This window comes from Neolamprologus brichardi, chromosome 16, assembly GCF_056152115.1.
Source record: "Neolamprologus brichardi isolate AB-2024 chromosome 16, ASM5615211v1, whole genome shotgun sequence".
NCBI lineage: Eukaryota > Metazoa > Chordata > Actinopteri > Cichliformes > Cichlidae > Neolamprologus > Neolamprologus brichardi.
The window spans coordinates 4,537,431-4,564,214 of record NC_142119.1 but is presented as its reverse complement, the minus strand read 5'-3'; the positions used below and the strand labels follow the sequence as shown (position 1 = coordinate 4,564,214).

General features: G+C 38.5%; 1 protein-coding gene across 2 annotated transcripts; it reads left to right on the top strand.

Annotated features, from left to right (window-relative positions):
- Positions 1-4,144: 4,144 nt before the first annotated feature.
- LOC102796168 (carboxy-terminal domain RNA polymerase II polypeptide A small phosphatase 1-like) lies at positions 4,145-26,784 on the top strand. 2 transcript variants are annotated; one of them, XM_087853056.1, is made up of 7 exons: positions 4,145-4,491; positions 15,344-15,486; positions 21,224-21,325; positions 23,111-23,167; positions 24,131-24,223; positions 24,438-24,623; positions 24,782-26,784. In XM_087853056.1, the coding sequence occupies exons 1-7, from the start codon at positions 4,410-4,412 to the stop codon at positions 24,911-24,913; spliced, it is 795 nt and encodes a 264-aa protein (XP_087709182.1). In that variant the 5' UTR covers positions 4,145-4,409; the 3' UTR covers positions 24,914-26,784. The 2 variants fall into 2 exon arrangements, with proteins under 2 accessions (XP_087709182.1, XP_006793764.2); XM_006793701.3 differs by lacking the exons at positions 4,145-4,491; positions 15,344-15,486 and adding an exon at positions 16,324-19,063.

Here is a 26,784-nt window from a genome sequence, read left to right as displayed (position 1 = left end):
CTTGCCATCTTCTTGGCTGAAAGCTGCATGTAAGACCATGCTGAAAATGGTATACACATCACGGCTGATCCATAAAGAATTACTGAGCGTGGTAAGTCCAACCTTACACCACTCCATCTGCATCACCCTGAAGACCAACAACTATGCGCTTATTTTCACCCTGAGGAGATCCATATTCCAATACTCCCTCTACTATAACTAAACTATGAACTGCTTCAGTGATTCTCACGAGTATTTGATTTCTATATGAAGATGGGAAAATATCTTTGGATAATATGTTGCACATCTTCAATCTCATCATGTGTAGTAACCAAAGGAGAATGAATGACTGTATGACACAATACTTACTGCTTATAAAGCATCAGATTTCTTAGGTTTGCTGACTCTGTAGTGGATCTGAAGCTGTGTGTATCTTTGACAGGATCTCCAAGGTAAGAAGAGGGAATACGCTGTAAAGAATTGCTGCAAGAGAAATTTCCGGTCAGACTAGTTTGGAAATTGTTAAATAAGTGTTTACTATCTCTTTCCGCTGCAGATGTCCAAAGCTGAGACTTCACCCCCTCCCGGGTGCAATACTTAATTATTATTAATATTATTATTAGGCATTATATCATGGACACAGGTAAGAGAATCTTTAATTCTTGTTGGTGTCACTGACATTCAAGGAGGTTTAAAGGCATAAGAAATGTTTAAGATGCTTGTTTGCTGGATTTTTTTACCCCTTAAGATAACAACATATTCACTGGATGGACTGACTTGTCTCATGAAGTCTACAGTGCACCATAAACACCTTCAAGAGATTGTACCTATGCCAACAGTTATTAAGTCTGTGCCCTCAAACCTTTTAGACTCACTGAACTTATTACTTATTACTTATTATAAATGCCTATATTTCTCATCTAGGTCACATAAAGAGCGGCAAGAGAAAGGCCCCCCTAAGATCCTGGAAGACCTCAGAGATGTGGTCCTTGTTGAAGGCAGCACAGCAAAGCTGAAGTGTAGTGTTAGCGCTTTCCCAGACCCTTTCATTGTCGGGTACAAGGATGGCAGGATGGCAAAGGACTGAAGGTTGGTCCCAAGTACTGCTATGTTTTTGAAGACCCTGATGTATTGGCACTTGTGGTCTGGTTATCTTTATAAGATTTTTTTTTTATTATTTTCTTGATTATGACATGAAGAATTTTTAAAATAATCACTGATGAGAACTTTGCCCCACATGTCAGATACAAAGGTTTACTCTTGCTGATTAATGTAGAATCATGTGGTTCACAGAGTTAATCTGTCCCAGTTCCTGCTAAGAATTCTAAAAACCCAGATAACATCAAGACCAAGAGAGGGACAACAGTGGTACTCAAGGCTGAAATAAGCAGACTGCCTCCTCCAGTCGTTGTCTGGCTCAAAGTAGTTGCTAGCAGATTTCTGCACTTGCACATAGTTTGCATGGAAGACAATGACGTGTCTTCAAACACTCGCCAAGTTCTCGCAGAGTATTAGTGAAAATGTGAAAAATGTACACAAACTGGAAACAGAGACCATCTGCCTTAGAGTAAAGTTGGGCCATTTGAAACATGTTGGCTGAAAAGGTGAGACACAACTTTTACTTTGAAGGTCTGGTAGCAACTAAAATGATCACAGGGAAGTGTTTACCTCTATGACCAGTTTTACCTAGCAACACCCAGCAACCATTCACCAATCAGATGGTAAGTACATATTTTTTCCCTAGCAACTAGAGATTTCCAGGTGGTTGCCAAATGGTCTCTGGGCCCATGTGACTGAGATTGCAGTTTTTCCACCAGCATCCAATCACTTCATTCGTCTATTCAATATAAATACTCCCATTCCCCTCTATGTGTTGCCAGGTTGTCTTGTTTCTACTTCTATCCAGCAATTTCATGCATTCTCTTAATTTCCTTTTTATTAATAACTTGAATGCCTCCATGAAAGCACATTTATTGGGTTTTGCATTTCATTAAAGATCTGACCTTTGCAATTGACCAAAGACGGGACTTTACGAGCATTTGGGTCCTTGTGTGTTCCCTCAAACCATTATAATAATAATAATAATAATAATAGTGGATTGCATTTATATAGCGCTTTTCGAGACCCTCAAAGCGCTTTACAATTCCACTATTCATTCACTCTCACATTCACACACTGGTGGAGGCAGCTACAGTTGTAGCCACAGCTGCTCTGGGGCAAACTGACAGAAGCGAGGCTGCCATATCGCGCCATCGGCCCCTCTGGCCACCACCAGTAGGCAGTAGGGTAAAGTGTCTTGCTCAAGGACACAACGACCAAGACAGTCTGAGCCGAGGCTCAAACTGACAACCTTCCGATTACAAGACGAACTGCCAACTCTTGAGCCACGATCGCCCCACAACCCAAGCCATTATGTAGTAGTAAATGTATGTAGTAGATTCTAGATTTGGATTTGCCATTTGATAGGTAAGACTCAGTCCATCTGAAATAATATAATTAGAGTTTAAAAAAATATTTAAACCACAGTTTATTATGGGAAATGTTCATCCATGATTTTAATAACAGAATGGTAGTGACTGCAATAAACTAATGACCAAAATGGGTTAAATAATACAGAATCAGTATGCTCTATAAAGATAAGATATAACACGTGTATACTTATCCTGGAGAATTAGACCAATGTTTGCTTTGCATATTTTCCAGTTCATGGAAATGATTTCTTAGTTTTAGGTATTATTATATATTTATTCATAATACAGTATATGACATATTTTAAGCTAGGAATACCCAGATCCTGTTTCCATTGTACTTTTGAAAGTCACAACCAAATTTTGAAAAATACAACAGCTGATGCAAAGTTGAGGCTGCACCTCTTTGGCTGGGAGCGGTTTATTTTCACTGTGTCTCTGAGTTATGTCTCTTCAGGTAATTTAGCATTTTGACCAGAGAGTTAAAGAAAAAAGAAAGGATCGGGGATTTTTAGGTGCCAGCAATAGTAGCAATCAGTTCAAGCTACTGGACGAAGCTATTTACAGCAATAGCTATGGCATATTTTGGCTTTAAAGTGCAGCAAATCTCTGCATGGTCCCCCAGCACAGATTGCAGATTGTAGGCATAACAAAGTGCAAGCAATGAAGATGGGCTCTCTTTATTCTTAGTTTTATTTTGATTCTTATTGTTGTTAATTTGTTTTCTATTTGCTGCAATTTCTAATGTGATCATGGTCCTTAAAATAAGTTACTTTTAAATTGCTATGAAAGAAGACAGAAGTGAATAAAAATACATACAATAATGATACAACAGTGATCACAAACACCTTTATTTCCTGGCAAGGACCGAAATTTGATGATGTGATAGCAAGTATATATAGAGTATACGGTATAAACTACAGCAGGACATGATGGACCACTGACACAATTTGTTTTCATCAGAAAAACAAAAGGCATAAGATCATTAACAGTTACTAAAAGATTTCCACCTAGAGCAAGCTCGATAAACCTGTAGGACATTTATGCCATTTATTTTGTGTGCCTGCAGGTTCTCTGTTATCCACTAGGGGGTGATGCCTCAGCTTTATACTTCCACTTTCAGTGGACTGTAAGTACACGATTCCCTGAAACTCTGTCATTTCCGACTTCACTAAATGATTTTGACAACTCTCGTTACTGGAAACAAGCCAAATAAAAACCAAAAGCCTCGTTGTGATAGGTGGAGCCTTTACGGCAACAACATGAGGAGTTTCTATGATCTTACATGTGGCCTCTTTAGAGACTGTCCCTAACTTGGTCGGTTTCAAGGCCACCCCCAGCTGCAACGTTATCTGTAAACTTTTTTTTTTTAAAGTTTCTCAGCAGTCAAAGAAAAGTAATAAGAGAAATCGAAATATGTTTTTTCTGTTATGCAAAAGCAAAAACAAAGGAGAAAACACTGTTTTGTTCACGGTTGGGCTCCGGATGAAAGGAAAAAATAAATAAATAATGAAAGGCCAAATGTAAAGAAAAATAATGTAATTGTTTAAATAACATTTATGACAACATAACATTTATAAATACTATAAAATATTTATGAACCTGCAACGATGCTTTTTTAAAAATACATTTAAAAAAAGAAATTTAAAAAAACAAAAAGCCTTCACATCCTGGCTTTAAGAACCGGGCTTCCTTGAAACCGTCAGGTCCCATTTAGCGAAGACAAATTGATGAACTTCTCCAGTATTTGTATCTTTTGTAACTTTTTAAGACTTATTTTTATTTTATTTTAACTTTTACAGGTATTTTTGTTCGGTGTTTCTGGCCGTTAACAAGGTTCCTTTTAGTTTTAAGCTGCAGCATGCGCGTCCGCAAACAGGGAGTGGCGAAATTTAAAGACTTGAATTTGCCCTAACTCCTCGCAAGTTTTAAACGGCGGTAAAGTTCCTGTGTGCGGATCCAATGGCCCACCCGTCGTCGGTAATCACGCAAGTAAGAAGAGAGGAGGAGGAGGGGGAGGAAAATGCCTGTCTTCGTGAGGAAGGTGAGTTTGGGAGAAGTTTTTGGAGCTGCGTATGATAATGTCAGAGGTTTGTTTGAGGGCGCCTGTCCTCTGTGAGCGGTTGCAGACATCTCTGTGATAACGCCTGCTCCTTTAATCAAGTGTCCGTGACCGGTTCTCAAAGGTTCTCACCGAGTTTAATAAGTTTGCATCCGGTGTAGCTTTTTGCGTAAGGTGGGACCTACGGGAGACTATAGCCGTTTCTAAGTAGATAAAGTAGGAAATGTGTGTTTCACCGGGCCGGTCAAGGGGAAATTAACAGACTTCACGGTGTTCCGCAGAACTTTTAGGCGGAATGAGGTTTGAACAGCAGAAACAACGTGTCTCTGAAGAGGGGGCGTGGTCACAGCCCCATTGACAGCTCGCTCGTCCTGCTCTGGGCCTCCATGCTGAGTTGCCGTCAGTTTATTTTTGTCTCCTCGTTTCAAAATGAACACGCTGTGGTCTCCCAGCTCTTATTTACGTTATTATTGTTATGGAGACTGGAGCACGAGCAGTGTTACTCACTTTCTATAAGTGGGACACGAACTAAGCAGCTCTACTAAACAGTATTTATAGGTCACTGTAACAAATGATTTGGCCTATCTCTGGGATAGGTTCACTTACAAACACTTAGAGCTGTACACCCACCATCCGCTTTATTAGGTACACCGGTTCAACTGCTTGTTCATGCAAATATGTAATCTTCCAGTCACTTGGCACCAGCTCAGTGCATTAAGGCATGTAGACAAGAGAGCGAGATGATCTGATAAAGTTCAAAGTGAGCATCAGAATCGGGAAGACAGATGATTGAAGTGACTTTGAATGTGGTGTACTTGTTTGTGCTAGACAGGCTGTTTTGAGTATGTCAGAAACTGCAGATGTGCTGGGTTTTTCCCACACAGCCATCTCTGGGGATGACAGAGTCGCCTGCAAAAGAGAACCTGTCCAGTGAGTCGAAGTTCTCTTGGTGATACTGGCGGTCAGAGGCGAATTTTCAGACGGGTTCAGGCTGATCGGAAAGCAAAGGTAACTCAAATAATCATTGGTTACAACCAAGGAATGCAGACATGTCAGATATTGAAGCAGATGTGCTACAGATGCTGAAGAAGACCACACTGGGTGCCCTTCCTGTCAGCTAAGAATAGGAAACTGAGGCTACAGTTCATATTGGTTCACTAACATTGGACAATAGAAGATTCGAAAGATGTTGCTTTGTATCAACCCTTCAAGCAGATGGTGGGGCGATGTTGTGTGGGATATTTTCAGCTCAGATCATCTCAAACTGGTTTCTTGACAATGAACTCAATGACAATGTGTTCATTGTATTCATGGCCTCCACACTTACCAGATCTCAATTCAGTAGAGCACCTTTGGAATGTGGTGGAACGGCAGATTGACACCATGAATGTGCCACAATGGCGTGATGCTATCATGTCAACATGGACCAAAATCTCCAGCACCTTATTGAATCTGTGCCGCGAACGATTAAGGCAGCTATGAAGCAAAAGGGGGACCAACCAGGTACTGGCAAAGTGTACCTAATAAAGTGGCTGGTGAGTGCATATTAGTTGCGGTAGTACTTCAGAAGACAGTGCCGGATTTATGCAGTTCTTTCCTAAAATGTACCATGTCACTTTGCATTTGGTGTATAATTTTTAGTATCCAAAAATACTTTGTTAGATACAGTCCCTTGTTATGTTGTACTTACATTTTGAGTTGGGCACGTATTTAAAGGTGCTTAAAAACTTGTACTTTAAAGTAAGAAAGATAACATGATAAACATGGGGGATGTACACCATAATTTGTGGCCTGTATTATAGTTTTTGTTTTTTCTAGCTTTGTTATTTACTTCTGTCTTATTGTTAAGAAAATAATAGAAAAGAAGAAGAGGGGGGAAAAAAACTGTTTATCTGGTTTAAGTTTATCTGTATCACACCATCTCTGAACATGTAGTCAGCGCAAAATTGAAAACTGCTAAATATCAACCACAGATCTCAGTAAGTATCGACTTATTTGCAAGTAGGCCAAATATTGGTCAACTAGGCCAATGTTAGCTGAGGCACATATTCATCCAATGTGTCAGTCAATTCTTAGAAAATCGTAAGGCTAAAAAAATGATTTTATAATGATGTTGTTGTTATTAGTTATTTCAAACCTAGTTTAGCAATTCTGTAATGCAGTTTCTTGTTTCTTATCTGGTGATGTATAGATGCAAAACTGCGATATCGGCTCTTAACTCCCAGAAATCAACTCGGCGTATGTTATTTGCAAAGTCTCATATGAGCCTCAAAATATATTTATGTTTTTCTGTTATTGTTGATTGAGGATCACATCAGACATCAGCCTTGTGATTGAAAAACGTGCGTTGAATTTTAGTTCTGGTACTAAACCTGTACAGTCATATATAAAGTATAAAGTTACCGTGGTAACTGAACTGAGGGGAACACTATTGCAGGATGAAGTGAGCAATGATTTTTATTTGGACTGAACAGATACAGTCTGAGTCAGATGTCACTGACTCTCTATTGATAGAAAATGTTGAAAGTAAGTTTGTGTGGGATAATTTTTTTTTTAAGAAACAATTAGCTTATTTTTTTTATATATAAAATATAATTTTTCATCATGAAGGAGGCCTAAATCCTGGTGCTGGTGCTCTGTAGAAGTTTATTTTGTTTTTTGAGCAACGTTCTGGTGTAACAGTGTAAAACGGGAACAAAGGTACATAAACAGATCTTAAAATAGAGAACGAAGCTATTTATTGCAAAATAATGGCGATTAGAAAGGTGTTTAAAAAAGAAATGAATAACAGGAAAGGCTGTGTTGTAATTATATGCAACACAGCCTTTCCTTATAAATTAATGCCCAAGATCCTGTGTACAGATGATGGGCAGCTGAGACAGACTTTTGTCTTTAAGGGTTGTTAATATAGTAAAAGGAAAAGGAAAACGTTCTCAACTCACTTAAGATCGTTCAATCCTGCTTAGCAAAGAAGAGGACACTTGTTCATTTGCTGCTGCCCTAACAAACAGATTGTTGGTGTCTGTGCTTGTTTACATTGAAGAATTTCTACAAAAGACACTCAATGCAGTTAGCATCCATAGGCAGAAATGTCATTGTCTTATCAATTATAAACAAAAAGACTTCCTGAGCATAATTTCTCTGAATGCAGTTGTGAACAGCGGTCTTAAACCCTATATTTTATTCCAGTATAGGAGTAATCATACCATATCTGGGCAGTTTACAGACCCGTGGTCACATTTAAGTTGAATCTTAAAGAGTGTAGCTTGGATCCTGTGCATACTGATGAATTAGAGACCCTGTTGAGTTGAAGTGATTGGATCTCATTTCTGTTCTTTGGCTTCCTCTCATACCAAGGAGCATAAAGGTGAGGCATTAGCAGTGCTGGTGCCCTTGAAAGAAGAAAAGATTGATAGTTGACCGTGCTGACTTTGTAATATATTTAGTTCTACTTCCCAGTGATGTGATTTGGTAGGCTGTCCTTGTGCTGTGGCTGAATCTAAATGAGCTAATTAAGTGAAATGAATAAATCTGCTAAATGACCTATCCACAACCAAACAGCATGATGAAGTGACTTCATGTGAAGAAGCAGGATAAATAAAACATGTATATAGCCTATTTTGAACTCTGTGCATCTTAATAACTTGTATTTTTCAAGACAGTCATAAGGTGGCAGTATTGTTCAGCTTTCTGGTCAAGACCACCTCCTGCCTGCGCTCAGATTATTTCCTCCTGGCTAAAAGGTCATGAGTTCAAAACATGGCAGTCATCCAGAAGTGAGAGGCCAGCAAAAAGGGGAAGCTGCTCTTCAGCCATTCTGTAGTTTCTGTAGTCAGTGGTGGTGTTATCAGTCGTTAAGTCCTAAATGTTTTGCATACTTTTCAGCCCTAAATACCTCAAGCTTCTTGATGTTTTATTGTAAGCTTTATGGGCATTTGTTTTTTGTTTTTTTTTTATCTCTGTCACCTCTGCAGTGCTCTGAAACATGCGGTTTAATAGGCACAAAAACATCGCTAGTGATGTATTTTGACAAGTTTCTTTCCACACTCCAGCTACTTTAACAATTACATTTACACTGTAGTTATTGCCATTGAACTTGAGACTTGCTGCAAGGTGAATATTTTCCTTTGCAGAAATGTTTAAACTTTTTTTGACCTGTCCCAAGTCCAGCTCGGCCACCATGAACTTGCCATACCATTTGCTCTGGAGGGGTGTGAAGCAACTTGTCAGATTGTAGCGGGATATCAGGTGTCAAAGTGTTGGAAAGTCAGTCATGGGAGGGGGGCCTTCATTCTTTCTGAGCCTCGATGGGAATAGAAGCAGCCGAGCACTGAGGCATGGCTCGCCCGAAAGGGTCCCAGATAAGCCTGCTTTCAACTGAGTAGGCTGCTGATGTAGCGCGAGGTCTTTGGTGCCCCTTGGAAATGCTGTAACCTCATTATCAGCGTCTGAGCCTCTTGGATAGTGAAGTGTGAGGAATGTTGTGTTAGAGTTTGCCTACTCAGTTCTGCTGCTACCTAAGAGTAAAGCAAAGAAGGTGCAAGTTTATAATTGTCCGTCTTTGTATTGGTGTGTTCAGGTGTGCAGCACCTTAATTATAATCACGTTTCAGAAAGAATTCGTTTTTCACACAGGGCCTTGTAGGTTTGGATTTTTTTCCCTTAACAATAAACACTTTCACCTATAAACTGCATTTTGTTTTTCTTTTGTTGTCTTTGTCTAATATTTAAATTTGTTTGATGATCTTAAACATTCAAGTGTAACAAACGTACAAAAGAAATCAGGAAATCAGGAAGGGGCATGCATGCAGCACACAAGCCGGTTTATTTGTCTATCTTTGTTAGGATATTCACCAGCATCAGTATATTGTCAATGCAAATATGTGCCAGACCATTATCTTAACCCTAAAACCTACTTCTGCTTTCTTGTACAGATAAGTCCTAAATGTGGTGGCCCTGAGGGGTCAAATGCAGTGCAGTTTAAGAAGACATCAACCAGTAGATAGAAAAAGCTCGGATAGCACAAAACACAAATAATAATATTTCACCACTCAAACTGCTTCTAACAAAGATGGTTGGACATCTTTGGTTTTTGCTGATAAGTGAGTCGAACCACGTATTGTTTGGATTAGCAGACACACACATTCAGTGAGTTCCTCGCCGGTGTCCATCAATCTGTCAGTTTTCTTAACTACCTATTAACTTTTAAGGGAATTATATTGTATTTTGCACATAAAGTCATTTTGTTTGTTTGTTTGTTTGTTTGTTTGTTTGTTTGTTTGTTTGTTTTTGTTCTTTTTAAATACACATTATGAAGTTTGTAGTGCAGTAAAAATCAGTTAAAGGGAGCATGACAGATATTTACTTTGATTACACAAACATTACATAGCAGTAAGTAATAGATGATAGGTATTGTTTTGTAAATAGCCAATACTTAATAATAATAATATGATAACTCAATACCCAGAGTTTATTACATTATGTTATTATGCATTATATTTCTAACTAATTTGGCGGCTCATTCTCAAGACCTTTGTGGATGTAAGCCAACTTTTAACAGAGTATTAACAATAATAATACACACCCATACAAATACATGCATTTTATCAGGATTCAATTAGAACTTTAAGATATCAAGTTTACAGAAAAAATGACACGCATGCAGGCAAATGCAATCAAAAAATGCAACCTTGTCAGAGGTAATAATATTAGTATTATTTTGATACATTACTGAAAGTTCTGCATTGCCACTGTACTATGTACACAGGCATACATGTGCCCTGATTCTTATTTCATTGCTTTGTAGAGGTATTACTGCTGCATTCCCTTTGTATCAATGAAGTTTGTACCCGTGTCACGTTCCAACAGTATTTTTAGCCATTTTAGAGGTGGAAGAGTAGAGATCTTCAAAGCGAGCACGTCTGGGCATTGAATAAGATATTAATATTACTGCTATGACTCACATTGTTGACATCGTCTGCTAAAATTGACTGTTATTATAATTTAGTTTGCAGGTTAAAGCAGCACCTAAAACACTGCACACAAAGCAGTACAATGCTGAGACTGTATGTCTACTGTAACAGTTTCCTACTTTAACCCTTTTTTTAAAAAGTAAACTTGTTTAACCTTAGCTCTGTGGCCTTTTTGTGCAGTCTCGATTTTGCCATAATAGTTCCCTTTTAGCAACTGCTGCTCATATGGAGGGCACGCGTATGGTGTCAGATGGTTTCTTTAGTGGTGGTTCCTTTTAATAGTACAGTTTTACTTTTCATCCCCACAGAATATTATCTATCAGAAGAGTTATTCATCTTATATTTATTTTGGACGTTAACTCATGCTGACAGGAGCCAGAGCTGTCAGTGCATTCTGGGATTGTGTTTGTGTTGGCATTTGCTGGAACCCTTAGGAGTGATTTTATGGTTCACAGTCCTCTCAGTGGTTTCATTTAATTTTTTTATTTAGTTCCTGCACTGAAGTGTTACTGTGCTGCGTAAACAGCTCTTTCCTGCTACTTTTCCTGCTACTTGTGACAGTTTTTTATTTATATACACAATCTCATCATTAACTGAAGTCGGGCTCTGGCAAGCTATTTTAGGTTCTGATGTGTAATAACAGAGAACTGGACACCATGATGTTTTTCTTTTAACTTTGAGCTTCACCTGTCCAGTTCCTTCGCACATGTTTTGAACACAAGCTTTTCATCAGTCAGGTATGTCCCAGCAAGCATGCCTTGACAATGACTGCTCCCCAGTGGTGTTGACCACTTTCAGCCACAGCTAATGAACATGCCAAACCCATCCAGCATAACACTTGAAAGTAGGTCAGACTTGTTAAGGGATGGGGCTTAAACCGTTCCAAACTGGTTAATAAAGGTTACTGTTCACTGTTTTTCAAAAACAAATGCACAAAACGGATTATTTTAGTAATCAAGTGATCTGTTGATGTTTCTATCGAAATATCAGATAAGACATACTTTTGTCTTATTAACCAGCAATAATAAATATTCAAGCAAGATAACGTGGGTCTTTCAGAATTGACTGTTCATTGGTTTCTATTTTGGAAATTGCAATGGTTTAAAGTTTAACTGCATACAACATCTGTCAAAAAAAACCCCTACCTAAACCCTTTGATTGCATGTGCACGTCAAAGTGATGTAATTTTATTATTATTATTTTTTAATGAAAACATTTTCCTAAATGCAAAAAAAATTAATAATAATAATCTCAAGTACAGTCAAAGATTAAAATCAAATAAAATAAGATATAGAATAAGAATTCAAGGCATAAAAAAATGTTCCTTTTAGTCTCTCTTCTTGGAAGGCTTCTTGACAATAGGAGCCACGTTTTACTGTTGCTGATAACAGACGTTATGATGGTGCAGGCAATATTTAATAATTTAGTGTCCAGCCTAACAATCCTCAGGTCATTGGCTCATGTACATTTTCATTGGCTTGAGAAAAAGGCTTTTAATTTTATATTTTAACTATTAATGCAATTTGATTAATATAGTCTTTCATATTACTTCACTTTTAATCTGAAAAATGTTATGAAGCCTTGAAATTAGCATGGTCTAGTACACCTCATGCCCCTCTTTAGACTCGCCCCTGTTTGCTGCAGGTATCACCTACATGTGAAATAGGATGGCTGCTGTCAGCCTTTACCTAGCTGTATGATTTAACCAGTCTGCTATTAGACTAAGTTAACAGTTAATCTGCAGATTTTAATACAGCTTCTGGAGGCTGACTGCAGGTTTTTTACTGTGTAAAACAAACAGGATGGAGCACCAATAAGAGTTTTTGTGATTAAGTACTCCTGCTAGCTTTTAATGGTGATCACAGGAACATCGCTGGTGTTTTGGACACTATAAACAAGTTTTTCACTCTACGTAGGCTCACAGAGGCTCTGCCTCTTTGCTCTTCAGCTGGAAACAGACTCCGCCTCCCCATTAAAATGTGCCAGCGTCATCATCACTACAGGGTGGGCCATTTATATGGATACATCGTAACAACATGGGATTGGTTGATGATATTAAATTCCTGTTTGTGGCACATGGCCCTCTTCCTATCCGGTCGTTAAATGAGGACATGACGAATCCTACTTCCGGGCCTAAAGTAGTCTGCGTTTAATATGGCCTTTGTGTTGTTAACATGTTTAATGTTTTGTATTTTCTTCTATTTAATCTCAAAAAGCTCCTAAAACAGTCAGTGATCACTGTTGACCTCCCTCGGCTTTTATTACCGCTAATCATTTATTTAAGCTCAGTTTTTAAAACCTTAGGATGTAACTACAGCCCAGCCCATGCAGCAGTATATGAATGACTAACCTCGTATTGTGGATGGATTATCTCAGTTGTTCTCCTGGCTGAAGTTTGGTCCTTTTACAGCATCCTGCCATGCGATTACATTTGTTCCTGACCACCGAGAACACTCACGTTAACTTTTATCGAGTGGAAAAAAAGTTAGCTTGTTTATATTATGCTAACATAGCTGTGTCGCTAGCGGTCACGTAGCACATCATTATATACCAGCTAGCCAAACTTCAGTAACCCTACAAACGTCACTGCTGTTTAGTTTTCTGTCTTCATTTATGTTGGAAGTGATAACAGAGCTGTACGTTTTAATTTGTTTCCAAAACCCCGCAGTCAGGACATGCTATATTGTATTTAGATAGAAGCTAGCGAGCTAACTTCCTGCTAACTTCTAACTCCGTTAAATGTCATAAATTCCGTTTTCATGGATGCCTGGATGTTAAACTCAACTGTTACACCTGGTAGAGCAGAATGCTGATCATTTTATTAAAGATGAAAGACTTTAGACAGTTTTTCAACTCTCAGTAATGCCATAGTGATCGTTTGATATATGGACCTGCAGTGGAGTTTAGGCCCAGACACGGCTAGTGACGTCAGACTTAACGACCAGATTGAAAAAACAAAAGTTGTATCCAAGATGGCCGACTTCCAAATGGCCACCATGGTCACCACCCATCTCGAGGAGTTTGCCCCCTCACATATACTAATGTGCCACAAACAGGACTTTAATATCACCAACCATTCCCATGTTATTACGGTGTATCCATATAATTGGCCCACCCTGTACTGCCGTTTTGTTAACAGTGTTTATGTTTAAAACTGGAGGCCTAATGTGGTCAGACTTTTATTCATACCCTGCGTTGTTGTATTATCTTAATAGTGATTTAAATAACTACTGAAAGAAAAAAATTATATCAGCCAAATATATACAAATATATGCATACTGTTTGTTTGGGGTTTTTTGTGTTTTTTTTGTTTGTTTGTTTTTTGGTTAAACTCCATGTGATACAATTTCATTGACATGAGGGACTGCCCTATACTGAGTACTAATATTTATTATGGAAATTAGATTTTAATCTCAATGAGATTTTTTTTTTTTTTACCTGGTTAAATAAAGGACTAATAATTAGAAGAAATAAACAGACTTGCAGAAGGTCTGTTTTTGTGTTCATCTTTAAGAGCTGATATTCACAATATAAGATGAAAAAAATAATTCAAGGCTATAAGTAATGTGAACTTACCCAAAACATTAGAACTGATTACATTAATGTTTTTTAACATAAAAAGTACAAAAGTGAGAAGAAAAAAAATCATTTTGATCCCGAGTCTTTCTCTGCTGAACTCTTGAAAATGTATGAACATAATTCATTAAAATGCAGTTGTAGATCTAAGATATGACCATGCAATACACATAACTTCTCGGATACTAGAGGTCACTTTGAATTTGCCAATGCCGCATACCTCAGAAGGAACAGCTTCTATCCTACAAGTGGTGGACAACATCGCATCAGCTGGTGTGAGAGTGATGAAAGCCAGCTTTACAAAGAAAGAAAAACTGACAAACTAGCTGAGCCTTGATGACCAGTCAGAGCTGTCAGCTAAAGTATTAGCATGCTACTCAGACTGCATCTGTTGCCTTAGTGGATATTACAAACCTATCAAGATGCTTTGTGTGTAAATGTGTGATGATTGTGAAAGTAGCATTCATGTACTGATATTACCGATTGACTAACACAGAAGTGTTAAGACTGATGCTTCAAAAAAAAAAAAACTGTTCAAAATCATGAGTTGTAACATCTGTGACACAGAGGCCCACAAAACCCAGAAAGTTTTAGCAAATGAGCACTTGCTATTCATTTGTTTAGTCTTTTAAAAGCATTGCTATTATCATAGGTTTTCATTATTATCTGTTTTATGGGAGAAAACAAATGTATCCTAAAGCAGCTATTTGCAGTAAATTAAAACTACTTTTTGCTCTAAAGTTGGACATTTTAACATGGCAGTCTATTGGGTCTAATTCACTTCTGGAGCAAGCCTCACGAGGGACGTTCTAGGAACTGCAGCTCTGGACTCAGCATAAACCACATTTATTATTAATTTCTAAAATTAGTTTGGATTGTAAAATCAGCCGTGAAAGCTCAGTTTGATCCATTTATCAGCTAGGTTAGTTAACAACTAGCTAATAATGCCTGTGTACAAGACAGTTCTTGGCATTCAACTTAACAAATCAGACACTGGAGCTCCGACTGGACCCAGATGTCTTCACCGGACTATTTTGGGGATAAAATGTAGTGACAGCACGGCTGGAGCAATGCACAGATTGGATAAGTCGAATGAGCGGAGGCGCCAATGCTGACGCCATTGGCATAAATTAAGTCCAGAATGCATTAATCACAGTACTACACATTACATTTACTTGCATAGTTATACAGAGAGTTTGCAGTAAAACTGATCTAGTACAACTGATCTAGTGCTATCACATGAGTACAGTATGAATTCTGTCTTCTCTCTGTCTCCCTATGATCCAGGTTCTGTTGCTGTTTCCAGCTCAAAGAAGTCTTACAGCAGAGGTTTTCTTCGCCGTCTCTTCAGTTGTCTGTGTAACAAAGACGCCAAACCACCTCCAGTAAAAATCAATGCCCCTCTCTCGCTAGAAGAAAATGGGACAAAAGTAAGTGCATCTTTTAACCCCCCTCCCTTGCTCTTCCCTGAGATATCAACTTTCTCTCGCCCTCTCCCTTGATCATCTTTGAACAGCATGTGGGCAGCATGATTGGCAGCTGTTTGATGCCCGAAACACATGTTTTCTTGGCTTCCATATTGGTTTCTTGGCTTTCGTGTTTACAAGAGCATCTCTCACGGCTTGGTGAAAAAGTACTCCATGTTCAGACATCAATCATGGACTTGTAGGAAAGCCGGAAATGGCGTTAATGTTGCAGAAATGCATGCCTGATCTGTCATTGCTGCTTTGCAATGCTTTCTCGGAAGATGCCATTGATCAACACATGTCAGCGTAGCTGTTTTTACCCTTTTAGTAGAGGGGAATTCTGGTAGACAGTATGAGTTCTTCTTCTTCTTCTTCTTCTTCATTATTATTATTATTATTATTATTATTATTATTATTATGAAGGTAGGGTAAATATAAAGAACCACACTAATTAATATTAGATTATAAATTCATAAACAGAAACTTGTGTGAAAACATGTGATGACAAAATATAAAAATGACTGGAATGTGAGAGTTTTTTTTTTTCTTCTTGTGTTTTTGGACAACTGACAATACTAATTATGGTTAAACTTAGTGTATCCTTTGAAAACATAACTTTTGGCTGCTACAGTCTCAAGATCAAGTGACCAAGACGTTCTCAAGTGTCAGTTTCATATTTATGCCTTAGTTCAGCCTTTTATTGAGATTTGATATTCCACAAGTTATTTGTCACGTCTTTCCAAGTCCCCAAAATAAATTTCTTGGTCTCTGGCAAAGGGAGGGTCGAGTCAAGTGCTCAGTCTCAGTTTTGGTTGTGACAACCTGTCATGTCATCAGGCATGCTGCTCCTGTTGCTGTTACTCTCTCATGCAGACTGCTACTCCCCCCACCAGCTCTGTGACTTTTCACTCTGAATGGACTTTACAGTTGGATGCCAGTCATTTGGGAGTTGGTCTCTACAGATACAAATGCATGGAGTAAAAGCTTTGGACAAAGTCTGATAAATACTTTCGTGATGTATTTGGAAAACTCTGAGCAAAACAAAGGCACTAGAGAAGGGGAACCATCCACTGAAGCCATGTTTGCTGAGCAGTGCCAGGTCCCCAGATTAACAGAAGCTGCAGATCTCACTGGCCCATCAAAGGGAAGTGCTGAACTAGGAGTAAAGGTCCTCCTTCAGGAATATACTGAGCAGGCTGTCAGCGAAGAAATGGACCCATCTATTCCTTGTTTGGAACAATGCAACCTGAACTCAGATGAGCTTGAATCCTGCACATACTTTAATGGACATGCTGACAGCTTTGAGCAATATTCAGAGAGCAATGGATTTTTTGAATCCGACCAGATCCTCGATAAGTGCGAGACTTCAGAGTTAAGCCAACCGTGTGATGAATGTACTCAACGCTGTGAGTGTTTTAAGTCCTCTGAACACTGTGGTAATCATAGCTCAGCTTCTGAATGTAGTGCTTGCTGTGAACAATGCGCAGAACACCCCCAATTATTTCAGAAATGTAAGCCCTCCGATCAGCAGTTGGAGATTTCTGACCTTGACGCTGATGAATTGGAAGTGAACTGTGGCAGTTTGGGCCTTTGTGAAAGGTGCGATTTCAACCTTGAATGCACAGACCACCCCGAGGCTCTACAACAATATGAGCCGTCACAACAGCAGAGTGACGGCTTTGACTCAGAGTCAGACACATCAACAGAGAACTTTCAGCAATGTGAAACCGTGGACTCGCTCAGCTGTAATCCTGAAGTCTGTGAGTACGAGGAAATATCAGATGAAACTGAATTTACAAATGATGAAGATGATGAAGAAGCAGAGGAAGACAATTATTATTATGATGATGATGATGGCGATTTTGAAGATGATTTGAGCTATAAAGCCAAACAAAATGAAACAGAGTTCAGTGATGAAGAATCTCACAGTTCCTCAGAAGACACACCTGTACAAGTTTACTTTGATGACACTGAAAATGTTGCCTTTGCAACTGATCTCTGGGAGACGCACGAGTACACCAAAGAAGACATTCAACAAGCTCCTACGGCAGAGGTGCTCACGGAATCTGGTGAGCCGTGTGGAAATGATGACTACGAAGTAAGCCGAGAACCAGCTCAGCAGTATTCCACTTCAGAACAGTATAAATCAGAGTCCAGCGGTGAAGAAGATGGTTCCTCAGATTGCTCGTCTGTGGAAACCAAATCCTTTAAGACTTGTCCTGAGGGCAGTATTCCATCTGATCCCTTCTCCGATTCATCTGAGGAATCTGACAAAGGACCTCAGGAAGATTCCAGCGACGAGCAGACAGAGTGGGAATCTTTTGAAGATGAGGAAGTACAGCAAAGTGATGAGAATAAATCGAAAACTGTTGATGTCACTGTTGAGGATTACTTTGATTTGTTCGACAAAGTGGACTATTACGGACACATATTTACACAAAAGCAGCGCTACATCTCCTGCTTCGATGGCGGAGATATCCATGACTACCTGTATCTGGAAGAAGAGGCAAAGAAACATAAAGCCAAAACTTTATATCAGTTTGAAGATATTAACAGGGAAGCTAATGTAAAAGACACAGACACTTGTTCTGACGATGCATCTGAAGATACTTATGAGGAAGTGGATGTGGACCAGAGTGATGGGTCTTGTGATTTAGAGACTCAATCTGAGGATTGGCTCGTCGCAAAATCAGAATCAAGTTTTGAGGAGGATGAGGAAAGCAAAACGGAGAACGATGTCGTTTATGCAGAAAATGATGAGACAGCCGAGGATGATAAAGCCCCTATTGATGAAGAAGCGTGTGCCTCTGATGACCACGTTTCTGAAGAAGCTGAAGTTCGCCCATCCACTGGTCCTGAGGAGAGCATGTTTCCACCATTAGCCAAGGAAATTTCTGTTGAAGGTGATGCTTATGAAGATATTTTGTGCAGTTCTCACTATTGTGAACCCAAACCTTCTGCAACTGATGAGACTGCGAGCATCACTGATTACACAGAGGATGACAAAGCCAAGCCTGAGCCTGAAGACGACGTATTTATTACATGTTCTGAAAAGGATCCGTACTGGTCACTTATAGATAATGATGAAAATAGACAGCTTTGTGAGCCAGGTGTTAAAAGCATTCAGTCATCTTTTAAACAAGCCCTGAATGGATTTATTTTAGAAAGAAACTCACATGATCAAATAACTAATGATGAGAATGCTTCTAGGAGTCAGAGTCAAGATGCTCTAATATCTCTGAAAGAGCTGGCGGCCACTGGGTTGTGCCCAGAGGAGTGCGTGTCAGACACATTTGGAATTAATGAAGTTATTGACATGAACAGCTCAGCTGTTGAAGAGGAGTGTGTGTTAAATGAGATTTCAAAAGAAACTGGACGCCCTGTAGGAATTATTCACAGTGTTCAGGAAAGGGACATGGTGGTTATGAAGACTGAAGATAACGATGATTCTGAACAAAACAGAGAGTCAGACGAGGATCAGAGTGACAATGAGTCCTATGAGACTTGTGAATGTTATTACTGCGTCACACCAACTGAGGAGGTATAAGATAAGATGAGAAGTACTTCATTTATTCCAAAGTTGAGAAATGTGTTTGGTAAAATTACATTAAACACAACAAACATATAAAAAAAATATTATCTTTAAAGTAAAACTAATTGGAAATAAATTTGAAATATAGTAAAGCAGAAATGGGTATAAGTTTGTTATACATGATAATATTTAAAGATTTTCAAAGTTATAGCCCGACCAAAGTATCAGGGATTAAACATCAGGCAGATACAATGGTGTCTGATTTTATAAAATAAAATAAAAAAAATTAAGTACAGAAGAGACGAGAGGAACACCTTAAACCATGTTATGAGTGTGGTATCCAAAATATACAACATTAAAAGGGTACTCTGTAACTTCCCTGCTGGCAGCATGTGATTGGAAGAGTAATGGTTTACTTCTGCTTGACTTGTTGTGACAATGAAATAAGATAAGATTTATTTTTTTAAACGGAATTGTCATATTATCTTGGTAAGGAGTTGTAAATAAGTAACAGATGTAAATTTTTTGTTTTTACAAAAAAGAAAAAAAATAGAAAATAGCAGTCAATATATAAGACCAACGAGAGAGATAGATAGCAAGCATTGGTCTTTACAAAGGAAACTTAACACAGGCAAGCTTCCTTACACTAGCTGACTCAATAAAATCTAAAAACGCCTGTGGAGGTAACGGTTATCATAACAGTGGTTAACAAATCAGACAAATTCAGGCTGTGTGTGCACTCATGTACAAAGGGGGTATTTAACACGTCATAAGAATACTTCTGTGCAAAATGATCCTACTCCTGATGTTATCTGATGAGATCTTTAAAGAACACAAAAAATATAATCTTCAAATACAACATAATCACAAATAAAATAAGAGGTTATCAGTATTGTAATTCAGTAGCCCTATTTAGTATTTGTAAAAAGTGTTAAAATAAAATGAACCTTAATCATTTTAATGCTTAGTGCTGCTCAGTGCTGAGGTCCAGTTTTAATGTATTGAACAACCGAACAGGAATCCTTGGTTTGTGTTCTGTGTTGTCATAGCTCCAATTCCATTTGCTTAAAAGAAACGAGGAAAACAACATTTATACATTTTCTGCATCACCAAATAAATTCCTGTGATTGAAGAGTAGGTGTGTAACAGAAGTGACCTTTAAAAACATAAAATAAAGAAAAGAGAAATAGATCAGGTTTAAATATGTGATAAAATATTACTTTAATTTGATTTATTTGCCTTTTTTTCCCCCCCTCTAAATAATTAAATAAACAGTGATTTTTTTGACATTGTTAACTAATAAATGTGCATTTTCAAACTGATGAATCCTGCTGCAGATGTGGTCAACACAAAAACGTTAGCTACCTTAAAAAGAAAAAAAGCTTTTAGCCCTTTTATCATGTTAACTCAAAGGTTTGTGGGAAAAAATGAGGCCATAAATACAAAATGAAGATTTTACAAATAAATTAAATAATTAATCAATCAAAAAATTTAACAAGAAATTAAATAAGGAGGAGAACCTATATGTTAAATTAAAATAATAGTAATTTCTTTTCTTTGCACGTTATTGAATGCATGTTTTTATTGCAGTATTTTTGGTGCATAATATTACCTTCTTTTGCTATCTTAATCTTATCTTAATTAATATTTTTATCTTTTTTTTTTTTCCATTTGGTTGTTCTGATGCCAACCGTGGCAGTGAACACACAGAACTGAGACTTGGCATATTGTGTGGTATCTGTGTCAAATTCCAGCTCTGCCATTAGGCTCACGTGGCAGCTCACTGATGGACAACACATCCATCAGTGTTGCCAACAACCTGTTTGGTCATACCAACTTGTTTTTAGAAGCCGAATCACATTGATGAACTCTAATCACTGACCGCACGTTGACGGATGAGACACACTATAGCGATATTTACATGTTCCGTCAGCACAGTAGCAGCTGTACCATCCCAGGTTCCCCGTAACCTCTTACTGAAACAACACAACACTGTTAAAGCGCTTAAGTGACTAGAAACACAAGCACACACTCATAATAATCCGAATGACTTTCCCAGCATATTGAAATGGTGAGACCGTATTTCTTGCGCATGTTGTATTTGAAACTTCACTTCAAAAATGTTTTTGCCTTACACAGCTTAGGTCTAAACTGTGTGCTCTTCTTCAGCTGCCAGGAGAACCACTGCTCCCACTGATGGAATCAAATGATGAAGGAAAAATCTGTGTGGTCATTGATTTGGACGAAACACTAGTGCATAGTTCATTTAAGGTAAGAGATGAGAAAAAAAAATAAATAAAAAAAAAAAAAAAAAAAAAAAAAAAAAATATATATATATATATATATATATATATATATATATATATATATATTTTTTTTTTTTTTTTTTTTTTTTAAATTTAATTTAATTTATTTCTTTTTGGTTTACAATGATTCTGTAGACCTTCTTACATTCTTGGACTTGGTTCACATGGACCCTCTTGCTCTTATTTCTATTAGGCTTCCATATTAAAGCAATTAGTCTACCTGTGAAAAAAAAAACATACGAAGGAGACACATGATTGGTACAAATTTAGGGGAGACACAACATATTTTATATTTTTCACAATCCAGATCCAGCCTTCAACATAAAACCCCAAGATCTTAGGAAATTAATATTAGATTTTATAGAAAGAAAAGTAAATCTGTCTTCTATAGAACACCTACATAAAATTAATATTTACATAAAATATTTTGTGTAACTGTGTTACTGCATTCATGAGTGTTGATATACTGTATTGCGTGTTTTTAAGGAAGTATCATGCAGCTTCCTTTCGGGCTGTTTGATACCTTGTATGGTAGCATTCAGTGAATAAAGTAGACGAGGCTCCTGTATCACGACAAATTATGTAATGAATGCCGCGTGCTGTTTAGTCCTTCTGCGGTCACAGCCTGTCCTAAAAGATGTCACCGGATATTAGTGTCAGCTAAACGGGGTCACACCTCCTCTGAGCTCCATGTTTAACACAACGCGGAGTGTAAAAGTTGCTGTTACTTTGACACATGAACTGCTTTAAGAGTTCTTTATATTTGAAAGAAAGAGTGGGTTTGTTTGGGTTTTTTTTTTGGCAAAAAGCTCCTAAAATTAATATCATAATGAAATGTAATTAGCTTTGGGTGCACAGTGTTTGATCTGGAAGAGATGTCAGTGACCTTCTCTACTGTGCTTTAGAAAATCTTACCATTAAATGGTCAAACAGTTACATCAAACATGAAAGAAAATAACAATAATAATGTATAAAAGAAATGTATGGATGTTTAGTCAAATGCATAAGAATTTGTATGCAAAGTATCACTACACAGTTCAAGCCATAAAAGAACACAATAATAGTGCAAATTAAATCAATGTAATATAGAGGTAGATATAAAGTATCACAAGTTTAAAAAATGCATTACAGTATAATCACCCTAATTTTTTACCAGTGAAGGTGAGAAAAAAGCCAGTGTTGTCTATACTGGGGTGTTGAAAGGCTTGGAAGTTGTTGAAATGTTCTTGTTAGCTCACACAGCCTGCTCGCTGTAAGCTGATGGTGAGCAGATCTAAAAGAGGATGGAGTTCAAGCTGCTGCTATTGCTGGTGAAATTTGCTTGAGAATAACGGCAATGTTTTATTAACTTTGTCTGCCATTAGAATAAATAATCAAAATCATTTGCACTTTTCGCTGCTGCAAGAAATAGAAAAATCCCGTGCACGTGAATGCATACTAACAGCTTCTGGATATACTCAATCTGTCTTACTTGCATTACCTCATAGTATACCAATTTAGGCCATGGTCTTATACCATATATGGAATACACTTGCAATGATGCTGATATCAGAGAAGCAGCCTTCTCACTTTCTATAGTGCCTGTGTTTCAGTAATCGATGGGAGAAGAATCCATTTATTCAGTGTTTGTGCTGCTCAGAGGCGGCTGGCACAACATTTTTGCTCAATTTGTTGCCGTCATTCTTTTCTCTGTTTCAAAGAGTTCTTTGGAGATTATAAGTTAAAGTTTTTTTTCTTTTGTTTCAAACAGCCAGTGAACAATGCAGATTTTATCATTCCAGTGGAAATTGATGGAACAGTTCACCAGGTAGGAACTTTATCTGCTTAAGTTACTGTTTGCTGCTTTAGTAAATTTGACATCACAGGGGACCCTAAATCTCTGAGAATTTTTTTTTTTTTTCCATGCACTCACCATGCCTGTTGTAAACATCAAACACAGACGTTTATCCTTGCTTCAGTTTGCACACAAAGCAGTGTACACGCAGCCTGACAGAGCTGTAGCCTTCTCTGTTGATGGCTCCAAGCAGCAGGTGCCTATTTCAGTGGCCTGACGAAATGAAGGAAGCTTGGCAGGCTTCTCAGAAAACACGGCCATTAATCTCAGTATGCTGAGCATATTATGTACGGTGCTCATTGGGATGGCATTACCTTTCCCCTACTGGCTTCAAGTGGCAACTGCAGTCTGTTGTGCTTGGCCAGAAGAAAGAAGAGCCTTCAAAAGGCCTGGGTCTGTTTCAAGTAATCCAGGATAGGCTTGTTAAAGTGGGGAAAGCCTATTCGGGATGACTTGGTTCAGAAACAAGGCCACCGGCATCTCAGTGGAGGTAGATGTAAAGTTCTATTAAGGTGCTTCTGCTATGTTTTATTGCACATATTATTTCTTCTTTATGTAATGCCAATAATGGCATATGTAGTTGACATGATCACTTTTCATTGAGGGATATTTTTGATAAAAAGAGAACTGACATGTTTATTGGCTGTTTTTATATTCACTTTAGTTTATTTACAGCAGTTGTTTCAAGAACCTTTATGTTGTAAAGAACGCAAAAACCACGGTGACAATGGGGAGGAGGAACTCCCTCTTAAGAGGAAGTGATATCCAACACAGCCAGGTTCAGGGAGGGGTAGTCTCCCTCCCCTCCCCCCCAAGATTTTACTAATACACTTGATCTGAACTACAGTGTTTATTTACATTTGTTGTCCTTTGAGCTTTTTATGTCTCTAATAGCAGCACCAATTCTGGATTTATTTATTTTTCCCCTGCACTCAGGTGTACGTGTTAAAGAGACCCCACGTTGATGAATTCCTAAAGAGGATGGGAGAAATGTTTGAGTGTGTTCTGTTCACTGCAAGCTTGTCAAAGGTATGTCCTCATCCTTTATGAGCAAAACATTACACTTAGGAGGAAAAGACTCCTTTTTTGAGTGATCACCAAATGTTTTCAGTTTGCGGTTTTGTAAGTTTGGTTTCAGACTGCTATAATAACCTTGTAGTTATGTTATGGACTTGCATTAAACCACTTGGAGGATAAAGTTACGAGATGGCAAATCCAGGTTGTTTTGGTATTGCTTCTGTAGTATGCCGATCCTGTGTCAGACCTGTTGGATAAATGGGGGGCCTTCCGGAGCCGCCTTTTCCGGGAAGCTTGCGTCTTCCACAAAGGAAACTACGTAAAAGACCTGAGCCGTTTAGGAAGAGACCTCAACAAGGTTATCATCTTGGACAACTCCCCAGCCTCCTACATCTTCCACCCCGAAAATGCAGTATGTCATTTAGATTACTTTGTCATTTAGATTACAAACACTGTCATTCACAGAAAAGTCATATTTCCATCTGAGTTTTCAGTGGGGGCGGGGGGTGTAGTGGACTATCTAAAAGAATTTCTAATCTCACCATCTGCTACTTTTGTCTGCACCTCCAGGTTCCTGTTGCATCCTGGTTTAATGATATGTCAGACACTGAGCTCCTCGATCTTATCCCGTTCTTTGAGAGACTAAGCAAGGTGGACGACATCTATGACATTCTCGAACATCAGAGTACTTCACAGAGTTAACAGAGGCGGGATAATGGGATGAAGATGAGCACCAGCGGCTGTCATCTGGGGGCCACGGAGGCCGGTGGGCAGAAGGCTCCACAGTGCTTCCCAATACAAGGACCACACTGCAATAAAGGGCTGTCATTTAATCTAAGATTCTCACAGCAGTACTGCATACAAAGTGACAGCAGCCTTCCAGCTGGGTTGAGTGCTGCTGCACAGGAAGTTGACCTGAACGCTGTGACAGATCTGTTTTTCTTTTTTGTGATGGTTCATATGTGATTAAATGACTTCCGGAGATATCTTTTGCAGTGCAGCTAGCGTGTTGTTGTTGTCGTTTTGTGACAGCACTAACCTTTGTAAGTTTGCTGTAAAGCTAGATTGTGCGAGCAGTTGTTCAGCGTGATTTTACAAATTCACCACTATCAGTCATTTTAATGTCAGTGAAGCAAAAGCATTTGAAGTTTTCACACAGCAAATAACACATCACTGAAGACTGTAGCTCAAATCCTGCTGAGCTAATATATATACAAAAAAACATTCATCTTGTATTGCTTATTTTGATGTTTTCTAAATATTGTATATTTTACTGTATGTCTCTGAAAAGCTTTGAATAGAATATACCATTTAATGTAGCACTTGCTTTTACATGTAAAAGATGTTTTTCTTTCTTCATCTTTTTTTGCAATAGAAAAAAAAATATCCATTAGTCTGCTGTTAGTGAATATACACTGCTCAAGAAAATTAATGGACTACTCATCACAGTCCGTCTGGTAAGGAAGCAGAAACCAATGAATCCATTGCCCCTACTTAAATCAAAGCTATGACAGCTACACTGGAGAGATGACAACAAGACAACCGACAAAAAGTGAGCATCTTTCTTTAGTTTTGCTTTTTGTTACTGTTCTTGTCATTCCTGGTAGCATGAGAGCAGCTCATTCAGGTTGCACAGGTAGTCCAGCTTCTCCAGGATGCTCCAGCATCCGTAGATGCTAATACAAGAATCTTTGCTGTGTCTGCTAACACAGTCTCGGGAGTGTGGAGGCGATATCAAGAGATGGTTCTTTACACAAGGAGAGCTGGATTATGCGACTTAGCAAAAGGCCCGGTATCGTCGTCATCTGCAAGAAGGAACAGGAGGAGCATTGCCAAAATGGCCTCTACACTTGGGAGGTCCAGCACTGGCACCACGTTCTCTTCACAGATGACAGCAGTTGACACTGAGCTCGTCTGTAAGATGTGATGGAGTCTGATACTGTGGTGAGCATTAGCCAGGATGGCTGGTGTGGCAGTAGTTTAGTGATGATCTAGGGAGGCGTTTCCTTGGAGGGTCACACAGATCTCCATGTGTTCTTGAACCATACCTTGATCATTGTTAAGGATAAAGTTCTCAGAGCCACTCTCAGATGTTATGTGGGTGCAGTGAAAGGCAATGGCCGGCTACATTCACCAGAAGATGACTCCAGCTGAGAAATTGTCTTACATTTGATGCTGTGACCTGTCGCCCAGACTCTTCAGGAACTCATAGATGATGTGATCCAAATCTAGGAAGAGATCATCCAGCATACTGTACACCATCTCACCAGGAGCATAAGTTGGATCGCCTGTGATCTCCATTTTAAGGAGTAACGTCCTCAGTCTGTCGGGCAGGTGGGCACTGGAGAGCATAGACACCTAATTTTGTAAACACAATAACTCAAGAATTCTTCTTCGTTCATTAGAAAATCACTTAGGATTTTCAGATTGATACCATGGATGCATCTGCTAGGAGGCTGCGGGGTAGCACCAATATTTTTATTAACTAACTTTATTTAAAGGTCTCATAGTGCTGATGATTCTGGTTTCACGTGACTCACCTGATTTTAAAATAAAAATTTATCAAATGCAAA